Raw genomic sequence first — 17,615 nt, forward strand, 5'->3', positions numbered from 1 at the left:
TCTTATGTTATGACATCAGCATTTAGTATTTGTATAATTTGCTAAACCTAACAACATGTTCATAAATATTGTATTACCAATACCCGTTGTCCATTACCCATTTACTAATTGTACTTGTATAACAGTAGAAAATATCTGATACCGTGTTCAATCTACAAAAAATGTCCTTATAAAATATTATAATACTTGATTGTTAATTATATCAATTTATATGTATATATATAATATTCATGGTTTTCCTTGAGCATACCTTTATAGTACCTATATATGAATCATGGTCTTTACCATATCACAAATAAATAAAATAATAAGCAATATTGTAGCTCAAAAACAAAGGACGTAACGTCGTTACCTGTGTGATCTTCAATTTAGGGATGATGCGATTTCATAAGAGTATAAGCAGGCGTTATAATATTGTTATTATAATTTGTATTGGTCAATAAAAGTGAAAAAGTTAATCATAATGTCGGCTGTATAGTGGCTTCATACAGTTTGTCTATCTTTTTTTCTTTAAGGATTACAGTTAACCTACAGTTGGATGTTTCAATTTTCTAACGCAATTATATTGGTTGTCGCTATATAACACGTAAGTACAGCAATCTTCCGACTCTATTATTAGGATTAAATTACAGTGTTATCTAGATTTACAACGGTTTCGGTGGCGACACTAAACGCTCAGTCGTCTACTCGTTTGAATGTCTAATGTCTGTCACGATCAGTGCGGAGACGTTGACAAAAATACGAAAGTTCCACATTGCCAGGTAAGTATGTGTATACTGTACATTCGTTATTTATTATTTATATAACCGTAAATCGTAATATGTAAACTTAAGTTATGATACAATTAGTGTTTGTGAGGTTGAAAAAATCTTAAGCAGTTCAGTACTTTCAAATTATTACAACAATTATTAAATCACAATAAAATATCCACTGTAATGTTACAAAAAATATATTTTAGGGTTAATACCTATTACGGCGGCATATATTGGGGTTAAGTTTCAAATTTCTAAATCGTTGTTCTTGAATACTATTTATACTATGGTTATATTATTCTAGTTCCTTATATATTATACATTATAAATTAGTACTCAGTTTAAAAACGAATTTAAATATTATAGAATTTTGCATTTCACCTTTGCATTTTGCTCAACATATGCGCAGGTTTTATGATTCAAAGCGAATGAGTCAATTTTGGCTATATTTTGATTATTAAAACTATTTTATGCTATGTTATAAAATATAATATCCTTATATTTGTAATGTAATTTTTATGAACAAGGTTTAAATTGTTGTTATATTTTATTTTATCTTAAATTAATGAAGCTGAGAAGTCTGAAGGAAATGAATTAATTAGTCAATAGAGATATAAAATATTTTTGATACTAGAAAATATTGAATTTTGACCTTTTACCGTGAATTATATAATATCTATTTAATAATAAATTATATTTATAAAAATCATTTTTTAAATTGTAATTAAAACAAAAACTGCGATTAATCCAATATGTATATTATACATATTATATAAATTATGGCTTGATGCCTTATGTAACATGTAAATTAAGGTTTTTTAAAAATAATATAATACATAATAGAAGTTCTATAAAAAAATCTTTGTATCATATTATTTATAACAATAATAGGTACATTGTATTATAAGTACATTATAGTACAGTAGTACAGTACTACAGTGGCGTATTTAGGTTTTTGTCATGAGGGGGTAGGATATGAATTTATCCAGTAGCCCCGCTTTTAAAGATAGACTTCTTAAGTTATAAGAACTCCGAAAAATATTCCATATTATATACAGCCTATGAGGGGGGATTGATCCTCTTTATCCCCACTAAATACGCCACTGCAGTAGTAGTGTTTTACACTTATATTACTATATTAGTCAATAACTAATAACACGAAAATAATTAAATATAGGAGATAATGAATGAATATTTAGGTACTTACTACCTATACTGGTAAAATAATACTAAAATATATGTGTCTACCGCAGACCACGTGATCAAAATGAACATACCTATAAACAGTTTGAAAGGTTATGGTAGGTAAACCTATTATAATATTATATATATATTATATACTAAGGCTAAATGTATACAATGAACAATTAAATAGTTCTATTCAGCAAAATCACAATTTTTCGCTTGCGTTCGATATATTAAATATAGTTAAATGTTATAATATATAGGTAAATATTATAGATATGTACTAGGCCTGCAGTGTGTTCAACTAAATACATATAGATACACCCGATTTTCGGTGCCATACACAATCGTAAATAGTTGCGTGTGTATTATTTTACTAGGTAGGTATTATAATTTATTGTGTAGGCGTATTGTAATATACCAACTGTATATATATATATACACACACACACTCAGGTTTGCGACCTACTTGTGTACCTGCAGTGGAATCGGAACGTATATAGGTACAATGTATAATAATATGTATATGTTATATATTTGTGGTAGCGGTAGTTCGCTACATTATTAGTACTAGCTAGTAGCTATTATGCTAGCCATCAAAATCATTTTTTTTTTTTATTAATCGACAGCAGTTTGAAAATAAAATATTGTACACTCTTCGAAAAATATAATATTATACCTACGTATATTTGGTGAATTTTGGTACTGATGATCAAGCCATTATTATTAAACTTGAATATTCGCTTTTCTCATTCGCTTTTTTTGGTCTAAATTTAATTTTTGCATGCCATATTATTGGCTTATTGATTTAAAAACGAACCGACAACTTCCTGAAAAGTACCTAATAATTTTATATTATTTAAACTCACTCGAGCATGACCACTGCATATACACAGGTATAGGTGTACATTTATGCAGGAAGATTAAAAATACATCGTACCATTTGTACGTGACGTGTAATTTGTATAATTGTTAAAAATGTAGCATAAAAAAAAAAAATAAAAACATTTAGTTGAAATAATTTTTTGTAAAGAATAAAATAAAAATTCAGATATCAGAATATTCCACATCATATATGTAGTGGTTTTAATTGAATAATTATAATAAGAAATTTGTTTTTAATTAATAACATATTATATACTTTTATGTGCGAAAACCTACCTATATATATTATAATTTATTATCAAAAAATGCTAACGACATACGCACAGTTTAGGTAGGTATTTCAGAAATAATTTAAGTTTGTACTTCGAGTATGGTTTTAAAAAATAATTCTCACTTAAGGGCTATTATTAGGCATACGTATAATATGTGTTTTATACATTAAAATGTAAACGTTTGAAATTTAAAAAAACTGACATTATAATACCTATTATATTCAAATGCAACGATTGGCAATATCATTATTATGGTTTATGTGTATGTGATTTATAAAAATTTAAACAATAATCTAAGTCGCACTAAAAAGAGTAAAGACTGATGTTTGTTATGAATTATTTACCTGGAACAATACATATATACAATTTTTAAATGTATTGTTTTATTACACGGCGGTCACAGGTAAATATACTACCTATACATTATAAATTCTATGATATTATGTATAAGAATCCGATAATAAATGCCCAACGTTCACCAAAGGCACTCAAAATATTTGACATGTAATTTTATTGAAACTATACATTTATTAAATGTATGTTGTATGTATGTATAGGTAGGTACTATAATATTATTTACCTACCTAGCACACGCGCAATTTGGTGGGGGGGGGGAAGGATCTTAGTCTCATCAAAACATTATATTTTATTTGAAGTATTAAATACTTTATTAATTATTTTATTTACTAATACGCAGTAAACGTTTGAAGAAATTATTTTATAAAGTTTTTAGAACGATTCATTATTTACGTGTTTTCCATTGTAGATAATCGGATCCACCAACAGAAAATAATATTATTACAAATTAGTAATTACAATATATTATTTATATATTACTGATAACATTTCAATTTGTCTAGAATATAGTCAATACTCGAAAGTACCTAGTGTTTATTTTTATAAATTTCCAATTTCGAATCGAAAGCGGTGGTTATAACAATTTATTATAATATAATATGCAGTAGAGTCGCGATAACTCGAACCTAGATAACTCGAAAAACTTGACAACTTGAATTGTGTTTTATTCCCCTAGAAAAATTGTCCCCTATACATTAGTTAGATATCTCGAATAATACATATCTAAAGTGAATTTTTATCCCCCTTCAACTTCGAGTTATTTCGACTTGACTGTAATATATATATATAATATTATATAAGTACCAGCTATTAATGTTGTAAATTTAAAATTGTTTTAGTAAAATTATTTTTCATTTCAGAAATAGGTGAATGCATAGTATTAAAATAAAGTAATATATTTTAAAGGTATTTTAACATGGGGTGTGGGGGCAGAAAACGGGTCTGTTTCATTTAAATATATAGTAGGTATAAGTAATAATTATGTCCATATTATAACATATGGTCATAGGCCATAGCGTAACTTGCAGCATTATAATATGTTACATAGGTATTTATACAAACCTACAAATCTTTACGAAATCCAAAGTGCCTAGTGCGTTTATTTTTATAAACTGTAGCCTGTAGGTAGGTTGTGGTACCTCTTGGTAATCAATAATAAACCATTAGGTCTTTGGATATCTTTAGTGATGGTAGGTAGGTAGGATTTTTATTATAAGGTAATATACTAATGTACTAATATAATATATTAGTATGTTAATTTTATATCTTAGTATAATAGTATCTTACACCAATTTATATTGTTATAACTTATAAGTTATCCGATAGCTACTGATAAAACCGTAAATATTTGTCAATATTATAAACATATTATAATAACCAGTAAAGATATTAGAAATTCGCATTTGTGTTTTATTGCCAACCAGTAGTCAGAATTTAAAAAGTTGAAACTACTCAGAACAAAAGAAAATACTACAAAATATATCCAATTAGTTCCAACCATAAACCGCCCTCAAAGTGAAAATTTGAAGCATTTTTACTGCTCCAAAATTCAATGGCAGACACAAGAAACAAAGGAGGGAGGGAAGTAGGTAACTGCTCTACTGTACAGTAGGACAGGTATCGAGTGTACCTCGTCACTGTAATGTATGTGGTATGTCGTATGTGTTCAATATGAATTCAATGATCAATCAAAGCATACCAAAAAAAATTCTGAGCGAAGAATTCAGTCTATATTACTGAGTATATTTATATTGCTATTAAATAATATTATAATAATTTATTTTAATATTAGTAATATGCTAAGATGAATCAATTTTTGTCGAAAAAAAATGCATTTATTATATTATTATTATTTAATTATGTAGTTATATTACGGGCTACGTCCCCCATTCTCCATAATAATAACCAAAGTAGGTAACAATCAGTCTGGCCTTCATAACCACTAACATATGACTACGATTCAAAAAATCGCAACACAACATCCACAGAAATACAGAATAACAATCTAATACACACAAAACATTCGCAGAAACAACCGCTTACTGCTTGCACTATTCGCAAAAAAAGACCAAGCCATAGAAATATAGTATTTACTATTTAACACAGTTGAAAATGTATCCCAAATTGAATATATAAAAGCATTTAGTCTGGTAACAACTCCTAATCATAAACAATTTGCATTGCGTATTTCCAACGACAGGTTTTTGCATTTACTTCCCCAACAAGAATGTTGTTGAGTAAAATATCATCTCTAAACAACCTTATATTCAGTATTGAGTGTATCCAGATAAATATTCTTTTATCTTTTATCTTATCTAGATAAATAGAGATTATTAATTTAGACAGTTATCTAAGATAAAAATCACCGTTATCTATATGAATTTATCCAGATGATTTAATTTATTAAACGGCTTTTATATATTATAATAATTTATAGGTAGACAATTAAGTAATTTATTAAGTAGGTAGTATTTACTAATAACTTTACGATAACATACTATTAAGTTATTCTATATTGCTACGAGCTTACGGAGAGTGCCATAAACCAATATAAAAAAAAATTATCCGATAATTTATCTAGATAAAAAAAATTTTTTTTCATCTTTATCTAGATAACATTATAATAATTTATCTTTATCTTTATCTATATAAAATTATATTTATCTCGGCTCAACACTGCTTATATTGTCGTAAATAATATATAAATAAAATGATGTCGTATTGTCGTCTAACCCAGTGTTTCCCAACCTTTTTGATATGCCGACTCACAAATTTACTTTTTCTGGGTGACCCTTTACCAAAAATCAAAAAAATCAATTATGCCATAATTTAGTAATATTAATAATAATTTTTGATAATAATATATTATTGTTATTAACTTTTGAGTCTATATCGGTCTACCACATGGAACAGTGTAAATAGGTTCGGGGTATAGTTTATAAATCAGGCGTCAGTGGCGTCATTGTGGATATACCATGGGGGTGCAGGGGGGATATCAAAATTAATATTTTTTGCATTATTGCAAGCTTGTGGGGGGTTTCGCCTAACTTAATTTATCTCATCACATATCAAAATATTTAGTATCGTGGGCCTTGCGTGGTGACTGAAAAGAATTTTTTTTAATGCATGTAAGAATTATCAAAATAAGTTTAACAAATTTGTTATAATTTTTTTTCATTTTACAGTATTAGGTATACATAGGCGTGCGCATAGGGGGTGCTGCGGGTGCCTGGGCACACTCGGACCCTTCACCAAAAACGACAAGGGCTCTAATTATTAAGTAAGTGTAAATTGAATTAATGAAATTATTGACGAATTCAAAAATGTTGTTCCTTTTAAACGTATTATCATTATAAAATTGTATATCTATATATTGTTATGTAATATTTATTAGAATGAATAATAAAATAAAATAAATATTTTTAGTGCATTTGATATCTTTAAAACATTTGTCTGTAACTATAATTGTTTTAAAAATAATTTTGGGCCATAAGTTTTAGTGTGCACTCCCGGAACCAAAAGTCTGCGCACGCCTATGGGTATACGTATCCAAATTCTTAAGCTCTTTTATTTTTAATTTCGTAATAATTTATAAATTTGCATTTAAAATATTTGTAGGTATAAGACAATATATAAATACATCTTATGGAGGGGATTTATTACAACAAAATATAAAAATCGTTTTTGTCGAAAATAGTTTTTGCGTAAAAGCATTCTCGTTTTTCCTATTTTTTTTTTATTTTCCTCAATTATTAAGAAAATTATTACGAACTTTTAACCCAAAAATGGTAACTAGATTAGACAGGCTATACATCGTGTAAACAGTATACTGTATACACAAAAAAAAACACACATATTTGTAAAATCAATACAGTCATCGCTCCGCTCAGAATCTAAAACGCATCATTATGAAACCAATACATTCACCGCCAGGATTTATAACATTAAATAAAATATTATTTGAAAACACGATTCAAAATTCATACACAATATTATGTCAAATGTGATATACTGCTTTGTGCTATCCACCAGACAAATTAAGTAGGGACCTATTAACATATTATTATATTAATATATTATGCATATTGTACAATATTTATTGTGCTAGTCGCACGGTAAATATGCGTTTGTTGGACACCCTGCGGTTTTATCAACGACCAGTATCACGATATCGTCTCGGCGATTGTAAACGAACCCATAATCATTATTGTGTCAAAATGTCAAGTGAGTTCTGTTTACTGTTATTGTTGGTCGGGACAAACCGACCGGAATTAATTGATTAAATATTTCAATAATTAGTTTTTTGTGGGACACCGGGACTTAACGTGTGTATAGAGTGATCAACCGGTTGCGACTTCGACTTTAGTTATTGTACACGCAAGGGAGAATGGCTTCGAATCTAAATATGAACGACAGTAGTGCCGCCATGGATGACAGTTCGAAGCGACGGAGGTAAGTTCACGGTGGTATGATTTTGTTCTTTGTATAATGTATGTTTTTCTTTAGCTCGCGTTCGATAAAGCGGAGAAAATTTGATGACGAATTGGTCGAATCGAGTTTGGGTGCAGGTTTTGGGTCACCTTTGCCAAAAACTCAACGCACACGTACTCAGTCATTGAACATAACGTCTACGGGTTCGGGTTTGTTAATCTTTGTTACAGTTTTACACCATTTATAATAAGTTAGCATAAGTTGCCTTGTACTGTAAAATGTATAGTACACTGATTCCTAATGTTTACTTGTGTCATTTGAGTTGAGATATATTCAACTTATAGGTAACATTGTACTGTTTTGTGTTTCACCTACTCTTATACAGTTACACGTCAAAAAAGAACACATTATATAAAGTGGTCTAATTATCCGTGGTCTTAATGTTCATTACTCTAATAATATTATTGTTATACATTCCTAGGTATTTAACTAATACTTAATATAATACCTATTTACTTACTTAATAATTTTCTATATAATTTAGAAATTACTCTAGATTATATATCTAGCTCTTAGACACGTGTATGTCATGTTTATCATTATTAACATGAAAAAGTGGTCACTATCTGTTGTTTTATACTTATTGTATATTATAAGTAAAAATTATAAATTATACAAATGAATATTAATTAACTTTAAATACCTATATTTTATTTTATATAGAAATGGATAATGCCATGTCACCAGTTCATAGTGTTCCTGAAGCAGCAATTATTGCAAATACTACGCCATCTACTTCAACTACTCAACCACGGAAAGTTCCTCCAAACAGACCTCCTACAAGTACTAGTACATTAAATACTTTTGCTAATGCACCATCTACATCAACTGTTTCAACATCATCAAATCGAAATAGATCAAGGAAGCAGAAGAATTTAAATAAAGATTTGGGACGTTGGAAACCTACGGATGATTTAATGTTGATACAAAGTGTTTTGCAGGTAATATTATCTTAAAAGATAAATAAATATATTACTTAGATAGGTAGTTATTACTAACTCTAAAATTTAATATTTTGTATCACTTTATAGACCAATAATTTACCAATTGTCCATAGAGGTGTTAAATTTAGTTGTAGATTTACACTTAAAGAAATTGCACAGAGGTGGTATGCTTTGTTGTACGATCCAACAATTTCTAGACTTGCTGTATCAGCGATGCGCAATTTACATCCAGAAAGTGTAGCTAATATAGAATCCAAGGCTCTATTTTCTATTGCTGAAGAAGAACTCTTGGCTACCATACAATCAGTATGTTCAGTATATATTTTTTTTTGATAGGTGATTTATTGATTTATTATGTTTTATTAAGAACTCACAACCCACCATCGAAACCTTTCAAGACTTGCTCACCGAAAATCCAAACATATTCCATCGAAGACGCACAGCTAAAAGTCTTATGTGCCATTGGCAACAAATGAAACGATATTCTTTGCTATCAGATCAGTGTAGTAAGTAATCATTTAAACAATATTTATTTATTTAATTATTTACTGTGTCAAATACACAACAATTATTTTTAAAACTCCTGGAAAACATTTTTATTTATATTTAAAAGCGGTGTAATAGATGTATTTAAAAATATTTGTTTGGTACGTGTCTTAATTAGTCTCTAACATAATAATCAATATCTCATATTATAAGTTTTATAAATAAAACTTTTGGTAATAATAGTTTTATCTTTGTGTCAGGATAATAAGTAAATACTAAGTAGAATACTAAATAGTAATATATTAGACATTTGAAAGTAAAGTTTGAGTTGTGTAGAAATTCTGATTGCATTATTATGAAAGGTGGATTGTATGTAAAGAGCATTTTTGTTTATTGTTGTATAGAATACTGAATAATTACATTTTTATTATCTCTATCTACTTATAATAATTGGAGCATATTTTGTTGTTGTATTATAGGTGCCTTAGAAAATCCCATACCAATACCATTGATGAGCGCACTAGAAGATCGAAATATTCATATTCTAAACAATGAACAAGAAGGTATATACCTATTATATTATGCCTAATGTATAATTTATTATAATCAGTACTTATTACAAGCACAATAATTATATAAAAAACAGTGTGTTCCGCTTAATGTGATTGGTGCAGATCATTTTGATTCTGTTAACCAGATAATTCTACAAAACATTTTTTTATTTTTATATTTCTATATTTGTATGTTAACTCAAAATTAAATTAAAACAACATAAAAAAAGTAAGGAAAAGAAACTCAATTGTATTTTCAATTTTTATAACAACCTGAAACTAAAACCCATGTATGTAATTTTCCGTTTCTGTTTTGGGAAAGAGGCAAATTGTTTTCTTCATTAACATCAAATTGCTAACGATTTTTAAAATTTTGTTTAATATAAACTGGAGTTTAGCATTTTTTGAAACTATCAAAGTAGTAAACTTTTTTTACTTTTCTAGATAAATCAGTTTGCTTGACGTAATGTAAGAAACGTTTTTGAACAAGAACTAAAACAATTATACTAATCACATCTGATAAATCATTGTATACTTTACACCTATAGTCCGTCTGGAATAAGAACTTACCTGGGTGACAGAACCAAAACAGGTTTATTGCACGCAGGTCAAGCCTATGACTATAACTATGACAAGATTGCGGGTGGAAAACTTGTCGCCGCCTGCGCATTCTTATTCCAGACAGAGTATATACCAGCTATTTGTCTCCTAATATGATCAGTTTGAAAAGCCATAAAATCGATGAATATGTTTTTAAAAGTGATTCATTTATCTGGTACATAGTGATTCTAATTAAAGGTCAATTTTCAATTTGTAACATACGATTTGGTTTGGGTAGATCGTTTTTGATTCCAATAAACGATTGAATCTCTAAACCAGTAATCACATTAAGCGAAACCCTCTTTATTTATTATTTACATTTTCCAATAATTATAAGTAAAATTATTTTGTTTTTTTTTTTAAGTAACCACATTAACTTCGGAACATATTCCTACGTTTGCTGAATGTGAAGACTTATTAAATGATCAACATTTATTGATGGAAAGACCTGATCCCGTACTTGAAAGACATCTCGCTTTAACTAACAAGTAATAAAATAAGAGATCCATTTTTCACACTACAGTCTGTCCGCCATGAGAATGCTACTGGGTTGAGACGAAAAATCATCCATTCACGTGCATTCCCACCAATGAACCATCCAAAACACTGCCCATTGCCATGAGTGGAGAGAATTTACAGTAGCCAGTAAATACTTTAGTGGGAGAAATTTTGGTACAAAACTCCGGAGTCTGTTTATTTGAATGCGTGAAGGAGTAGTGTTCTGTCGGCGGCCAGAACTATAGTTTGATACTTTTAAGTAGATAATTCCTAGGTTATTTATTTCTATGCTGAATAAAAATATTACATATTATTCAGCATCGTTCCTTTTATTGTTTCAGAACATATCAACAATACTACTGAAATGAGAAAAATGTTGTTTTTTTCTTTAATAACTTAAGGTGACGCTATATCCGCATGTGTTGTCTCCGTCTTACAAATGTAGAACATAGCATAACTTTTTTGCGCGGGATAGAATCGAGTTGGCTACAGTCATAACTATGAAAACGAGATTTTCACCACATAAAAAGGAGAATTTTGGCTATGCAATGTTGTTTTGATTTTTTTGGACATCACTTATACGTAAAAAGTTATTCAAGGTTGAAAAACACAAACAATAATGGTTTTTGAAACAATAAGAACTTTTTTTGTATAAGTGATATCAAAAAAATAAAAATAAAATTACACAGCCAAAGTGTTCTCTCTTTTATGTCATGAAAAAGTTGTTTCTTAGTTATGACTAACCTTCTCGATTCTTTCCGTGCAAAACAGATTTTGCTAGTTTTACATTTGTAAAATGGAAACAATACATGCGGATCTTTCATTTATTTTCTTCTAGAAAACAATACTCCAAAGCGTCACTGTTGTTACTATTGTAATAAACTAATAACGTAGGGACTAGATTTCATTTATTGATACATATATTATATTATTTAATATTTGAATATTTCTTGCTTAAAGCATACTACAACTTACTCTCTTTACATATTCTATAATTTCCCAAGTATTATTCATTCTACAACAGAAACAAAATCAATATAATGAATCGTTATCAAATAATTTTCAAAAAAGTAACTTATAAATTATAATCCTAATATAAAATACAGAATGTTAATGGAGGATATGTTAAATATTTTGTTATATACATTTAAATTTCTATAGGTAATTAAAAACTTATACTTAATGGTGTATACTTTTATAGCTTTAATGTTTTCCAGGAACCTATATATTTCGACTTTTGAAAATTAACCCATCTAAATATGTAAAACTTTTCAAGTTATTGTGAAACTATATAAAAAAGTAATACTTTATAATTCTTTGTATAATTTTTAATATATTTCTTTATATTTACAGAAAAATAAAAAAGGAAATCAAAGTTTTGGAAGACGAATTACCTAGAGCACAAGTGTTAGTGTTTCCAATGACTGGTATCAATCCTGTGGAGTTTGAACCTCAAACATTGGCTGTGTTACGTGGCCGATTGGTCAGATATTTAATGAGGTCTAGAGAGGTAAGTTAACTTTATATTTAAATGTTTGATAGGAGCATAGGTTGACCAAAGTTTTATATATTGCAGATTACCATTGGACGTTCATCAAAGTATCAACAAGTTGACGTTGATCTAAAACTTGAAGGACCTGCTTGGAAAATATCTAGACGGCAAGCAACCATACGTTTGCGCAATACTGGTGACTTTCTAATTGCTTGTGAAGGTAAAAAGTGTTTATATGTTGATGGAAAACCTTTGGCAGCTGGAAGTCGCTGCCGCCTCAATCATAATTCTGTCTTGGAGGTTAGTAAACAATTTGAGAACAATTATTAATGGATATTTTTTTTAGGAATTACACAAGAAATTACTATATTACCTCTAAAAACAAAATTGAATTCGGTTAACAGCAATTATGTTCATACAATTTTTATTTCACAATTTTCTGAAATTGTTTGATTGTCTTATATCAAGAAATTTTTTAAGTAATGTTATATCAATAAAATCATTTAGTTTCAAAATTATTTTAACAGATAATTGTTTGTACTCAGCATCTCAGCAAATACAGATTTAATTATTTTTGTAAAACATTTCTAAATATACTTTTAATTTAGTATTATAAAATATTAGAGAGATTGTGAAGATATTTTTTAGAACATTATGTACACTGAAAAACATTTTTTGTTTTTTTTTTTATACCAACGAAAATCCCATCCTATAATACTAATAGTATTCAATTTGGGTTTGATACATCTGTCTATTTTTAGATTGCTGGATTGAGATTTCTTTTTCTTATAAATCATCAATTAATAAATACATTTAAACAAGAAGCCTGCACACAAAACCAGGTGCAGTTACCCGTGCAAATAGTTAACCAGACACCGCAGAAACAGAATGCCAATCAAAAGTCACAGAAGACTACAGTTACAAAAGCTGAAAAACCTGTGCAGACCATTGAACAGCAGCAGCAACAGAAAAAACTATTTGAAGAACAGCAAAAACAGCAAATGGAAGATCAAGAGAAAAGAATATTAGAAGAGCAGAGACAAAAAATATTGCAGCAGCAACAAGATGAACTAGAACAGCAACTTAAATTGTTAGAGGCTGAAGAAGAAGAACACAACCAACGTCAACAAAATTTGTTGTAAACTTTCCATTTAAGTTAATATTTATATTGAAAAAATTGTATTTATTAAAAAAAATATTTTTTTGTATAATTTAATAATACTATAAAACTCCTGTGACGTATATTACTGTACATGGGATAATATTTACTTTTATATTTTGATTTCATGTTAAACTAGTTGATTACACAACTTTTGATATATATGTATTAGATATTCTTTCTCATTTACACAATTTTTAAATTGTATGAGGTATCAACAAATTATTATTCAAATGTTTTATAGTCAGTTGATGAATTGTATTAATTTTACCAACCACTAAGTTTTTTTTTGTAATCTTACAGTAAATCAAATTGTAAAACTGTATGTGCAATGTGCATTGAGTTTCAAAACATATGTACACTGTACATTTTTACTTCTATGACTAAGAAGTTGTCGTTGTGTGACAAAAATTAATTTTGGTTGCAAACAACTAGAACTAGTAAATTGTATTGGACATGTTAGGGACACACATTATAGAAACAACAAATAAAAATCCAAATCCCCTAATTAAGATAATATTACTTGGTAATAAGCACTATAATCAGTAAACACTATTTCAATATTGCACAAATATGTTGAAATAATGCAGTTTAGATCGATTTTTGGGAATTTTTTTCGGGAACTAGTAGGTATATTTTAACGAGTTAGGTAAGCACAATGGTGCAATCAGAATTTATCGGCCGGTCATAGTTCCAAAGTTATAACATTTAAAAGTTCGGGATTCTGCGTACATTATGCAGATTATTCCACGAATCTGCGTAAGAAATGCAGTTTAGCTCCAAAGCAATTTTTAGAATTTTTTTTTTTTATGAAATCTATATATTTCAACTAGTTAAGTACAATAGTGCAATCAGAATTTTTCGGTCGGATCTAGTTCCAAGATTATAACCTTTTGAAGTTTGTTATTTTGAGTATTTTACGTCTACGCAGACTATTCCATGAATCTACTCGAAAAAGTAAATTTTAAAACTTTATAAAATAGTATGTAATTATTTATTTTAATGTATTTATACATATACCTACTTACATTTTACAGATTATAAATCACAATGGTTGGACTTTTAAGTTAGAAACCAAAATTTTTATTTTTTGGCGGTTTGCGAAGGGGAGGAAATGTTTCAATCCCTTCTCCCCCACAAACAACCAAATTACGCCACTGCAACAACACGCAATTGGAACTGCTGATTGGTGAAATCAAATTAACTATATTGTCCATTTGTGTAAGACATATGTCATGTGTGACGTCCATCGTCCTCTCAATATTAAAGGTAGATTTCTTTTAATGGGACACTCCTATTGTTATTTAAAAAGATAATAGACGAATAATTGTAATAATTTTGCGCATTCTTTGGATAAAAGCTACAGTTAATAAATGTGTGTATAATATTGTAATAACTATTTTTGCCAATATGCTAGTTTGAAATAAATCCGAACTTATTCGATCGTGGTTCCCCGTCGGGTTATAAAATGGATTCGTATAACTACTATAACTACGATATATTGTTTATATCCTTCACTTGAAATTTGATAAATTATGTATAAAAAATGATACAAAGACTAGTACTTACCTAAGTGTCCTAAGTGTACTATGTGAGTAGTTTTAAGTTCACTGTGTAGGTACCTAGATACTATTACTATAAATTATAAATTATAATACTGTGTAGGTAGTATTTTAGTGTTTACTGTTTAGTCCATAACGTATTGTTAATTGTTTAAAATTTAAACACTGCTCGGCATCAGTTACATCTGATTCATCTAATCTGAAACGCACCTTTTTCACGCAAAATATCGGTTAACTAAGGTCGAAGGTAAATTTGTATACTATTTAATATTATTAATGTATATATAAATATATTTTTTTTTTTAAAGTAATAACCCGGTGTTACAGTTAGGAATTTTCAGTAATTTACAAAATATATCAATGTTTAGTAATAATATACTTATACGAGTTATGAATAGTACTAGGTACATTAAAAGTAAAAATAGACATAGTACCTACATTTACCGTAAATGTTATCGTGACCTCTCTTTATACTATAGTTTATAGTAATAGTGTATTAGTACAGGGGCAACAGTGTTTGAGTGTTAATAGAGTATGTTGGTATATTATAGACGAACGGGGTGTATAGTAGCACTGCAGCAGGTAGCCATTCCGCAACTCACAAAAGTTACCTTTATTAGATAGGTATATTCATTTATTATACAATACGTTACATTCTTCTATTATAGTACTACAAAAAAAAAAGGTTAGGCTAGGTATGTTTGTATGTCTGACGTACTTACTATATTCGGCGTCGCAGACGTATCAGTATCAAGTTTCCAAGAAAAGTGCCTTATCCCATCATACGAATATAAGACTCCCACAAAATGAGATATATTACCCACTTTTCCGCCAAAACAATTTCTATACCTTCTATTAAAAGCTGTAATACATGCATATAGAATATATAGTAACTACTAACTTGTAAGTTCATTTAAAATACTGTGAAATAAAACAGTTAAACATTACCTGTAATAAAATAATTTATAAAGCAATAATATTATTGAACCTACCGCTACCTAGGTACTTATAAGTCTTGAGTTTGTCGGATATATGTATATAGGTACTATAATATAATAATATAATAATTTTATATTTAAAATCAGGGCTTGAAACCGAAAATATTTTTTCCGATTTCGTTTTCGATTATCAGTATTTATTTTTTCCGATTTTGATTTCTGTTTTGATTACTTTTATTGATTTTTTTCGATTTTGTTTTTGGTATTGATTTATTCATTGCCAAAATTAAATATTCCAATAATTTCATCACATTATCCATATACTAGCCGCTGTCGCTATTGAAAATTTGGAATATAATATTTGGGCATATATTATATTTTATGTTACTAAAGTAGTAAAGTCTAAAGGTACCTTTAAGTAGGTAGGTACCATAGTATAACGAATAAATTATTCGTCAAATTATTATATTGTTTGACAAAATTAAATATTCAAATAATTTTATCACATAGTCCATATTAGCCGCTGTCGCCATTGGAAATTTGGAATATAATATTTGGGCATATATATATTTTATGTTACTAAAGTCTTAAGGTACCTATAGGTAGGTAGGTACCATAGTACAACGAATAATTATATTTTTTTAACATAAAGACCGCGGCAGCTCTGGGCCATTGGCGGTCTGACATTACAAGTTACAATTTAATATAAAGGTATTTCATATACATACATATAGATTTAAACTTAAAATTAGAAGGTTTTAATATCATTGTACAAATTTAATTTTTTTTTAAATAAACAAATAGGTTGTGAATTACAATTGGATCCGGACTGAAGATTTCATAAAGATGTGTGGAGTGGAGGGTTCCGCCCGCTCGATATTTCTGGTAATTTCACAACGAATAATTATTCTTTATACAATGGGTATAGGTATTAGGTACTAGGTATCTCGTACCTATCGTACCTATTAAGTCATGCAAGTCATGTGTTCGGACGAGCTGTTATTATAACAGCAAGACAAGCGATAAATCACATTGTCCGCATCTAAATATTTATAAGACTTTCTAAAACGACACGCACGTAAATATATCATCCACTCCGGCGCAGTGTATAAACCGTAAGGCGATCTAAAGATAGGCACATCTCTATAGTAATATTATGAGGATACATTTTACTATCGTGTTGATCATAATTACTTATGTTTATTCGGATTATTAAAAACTCAAAAAAATATTTTGCTTCAACTGTAATAATATTATCATTTAACTATTTAAGTACCTATCTATACTATATATAAAATTGTAAGGGTTTTTCTTCGACCGCGCTAACCGAGAAAACTACTGGACCGATTTGGCTGAAATTTTTTTTGGCTGAAACCGGACACTCTGTTGAAGGTTATAGTACCACTTTTGTCAGTAAAAAAGTTCATAAAAGTTCATAAAAAA

General features: G+C 28.6%; 1 protein-coding gene across 2 annotated transcripts; it reads left to right on the forward strand.

The window, feature by feature from the left end:
* Positions 1-7,656: 7,656 nt before the first annotated feature.
* LOC132939525 (microspherule protein 1) lies at positions 7,657-13,997 on the forward strand. Of its 2 annotated transcripts, none has more exons than XM_061006739.1 (10): positions 7,657-7,903; positions 7,958-8,085; positions 8,606-8,883; positions 8,974-9,192; positions 9,254-9,392; positions 9,852-9,935; positions 10,888-11,011; positions 12,375-12,531; positions 12,598-12,813; positions 13,275-13,997. In XM_061006739.1, the coding sequence occupies exons 1-10, from the start codon at positions 7,839-7,841 to the stop codon at positions 13,653-13,655; spliced, it is 1,791 nt and encodes a 596-aa protein (XP_060862722.1). In that variant the 5' UTR covers positions 7,657-7,838; the 3' UTR covers positions 13,656-13,997. The 2 variants fall into 2 exon arrangements, with proteins under 2 accessions (XP_060862722.1, XP_060862721.1); XM_061006738.1 differs by having other exon boundaries at positions 7,958-8,091; positions 13,275-13,836.
* The last annotated feature ends 3,618 nt before the right edge of the window (positions 13,998-17,615 follow it).

Source organism: Metopolophium dirhodum, chromosome 2, assembly GCF_019925205.1.
Source record: "Metopolophium dirhodum isolate CAU chromosome 2, ASM1992520v1, whole genome shotgun sequence".
Classification (NCBI taxonomy): domain Eukaryota; kingdom Metazoa; phylum Arthropoda; class Insecta; order Hemiptera; family Aphididae; genus Metopolophium; species Metopolophium dirhodum.

Bases quoted from the DNA above. Each gene is read 5' to 3' on its own strand.
- LOC132939525 (XM_061006738.1), top strand. From the start codon at position 7,839: ATGGCTTCGAATCTAAATATGAACGACAGTAGTGCCGCCATGGATGAC. The intron at 8,884-8,973 runs GTAATATTATCT...ATCACTTTATAG, and splicing joins TGATACAAAGTGTTTTGCAG to ACCAATAATTTACCAATTGT. The intron at 9,393-9,851 runs GTAAGTAATCAT...GTTGTATTATAG, and splicing joins TTTGCTATCAGATCAGTGTA to GTGCCTTAGAAAATCCCATA.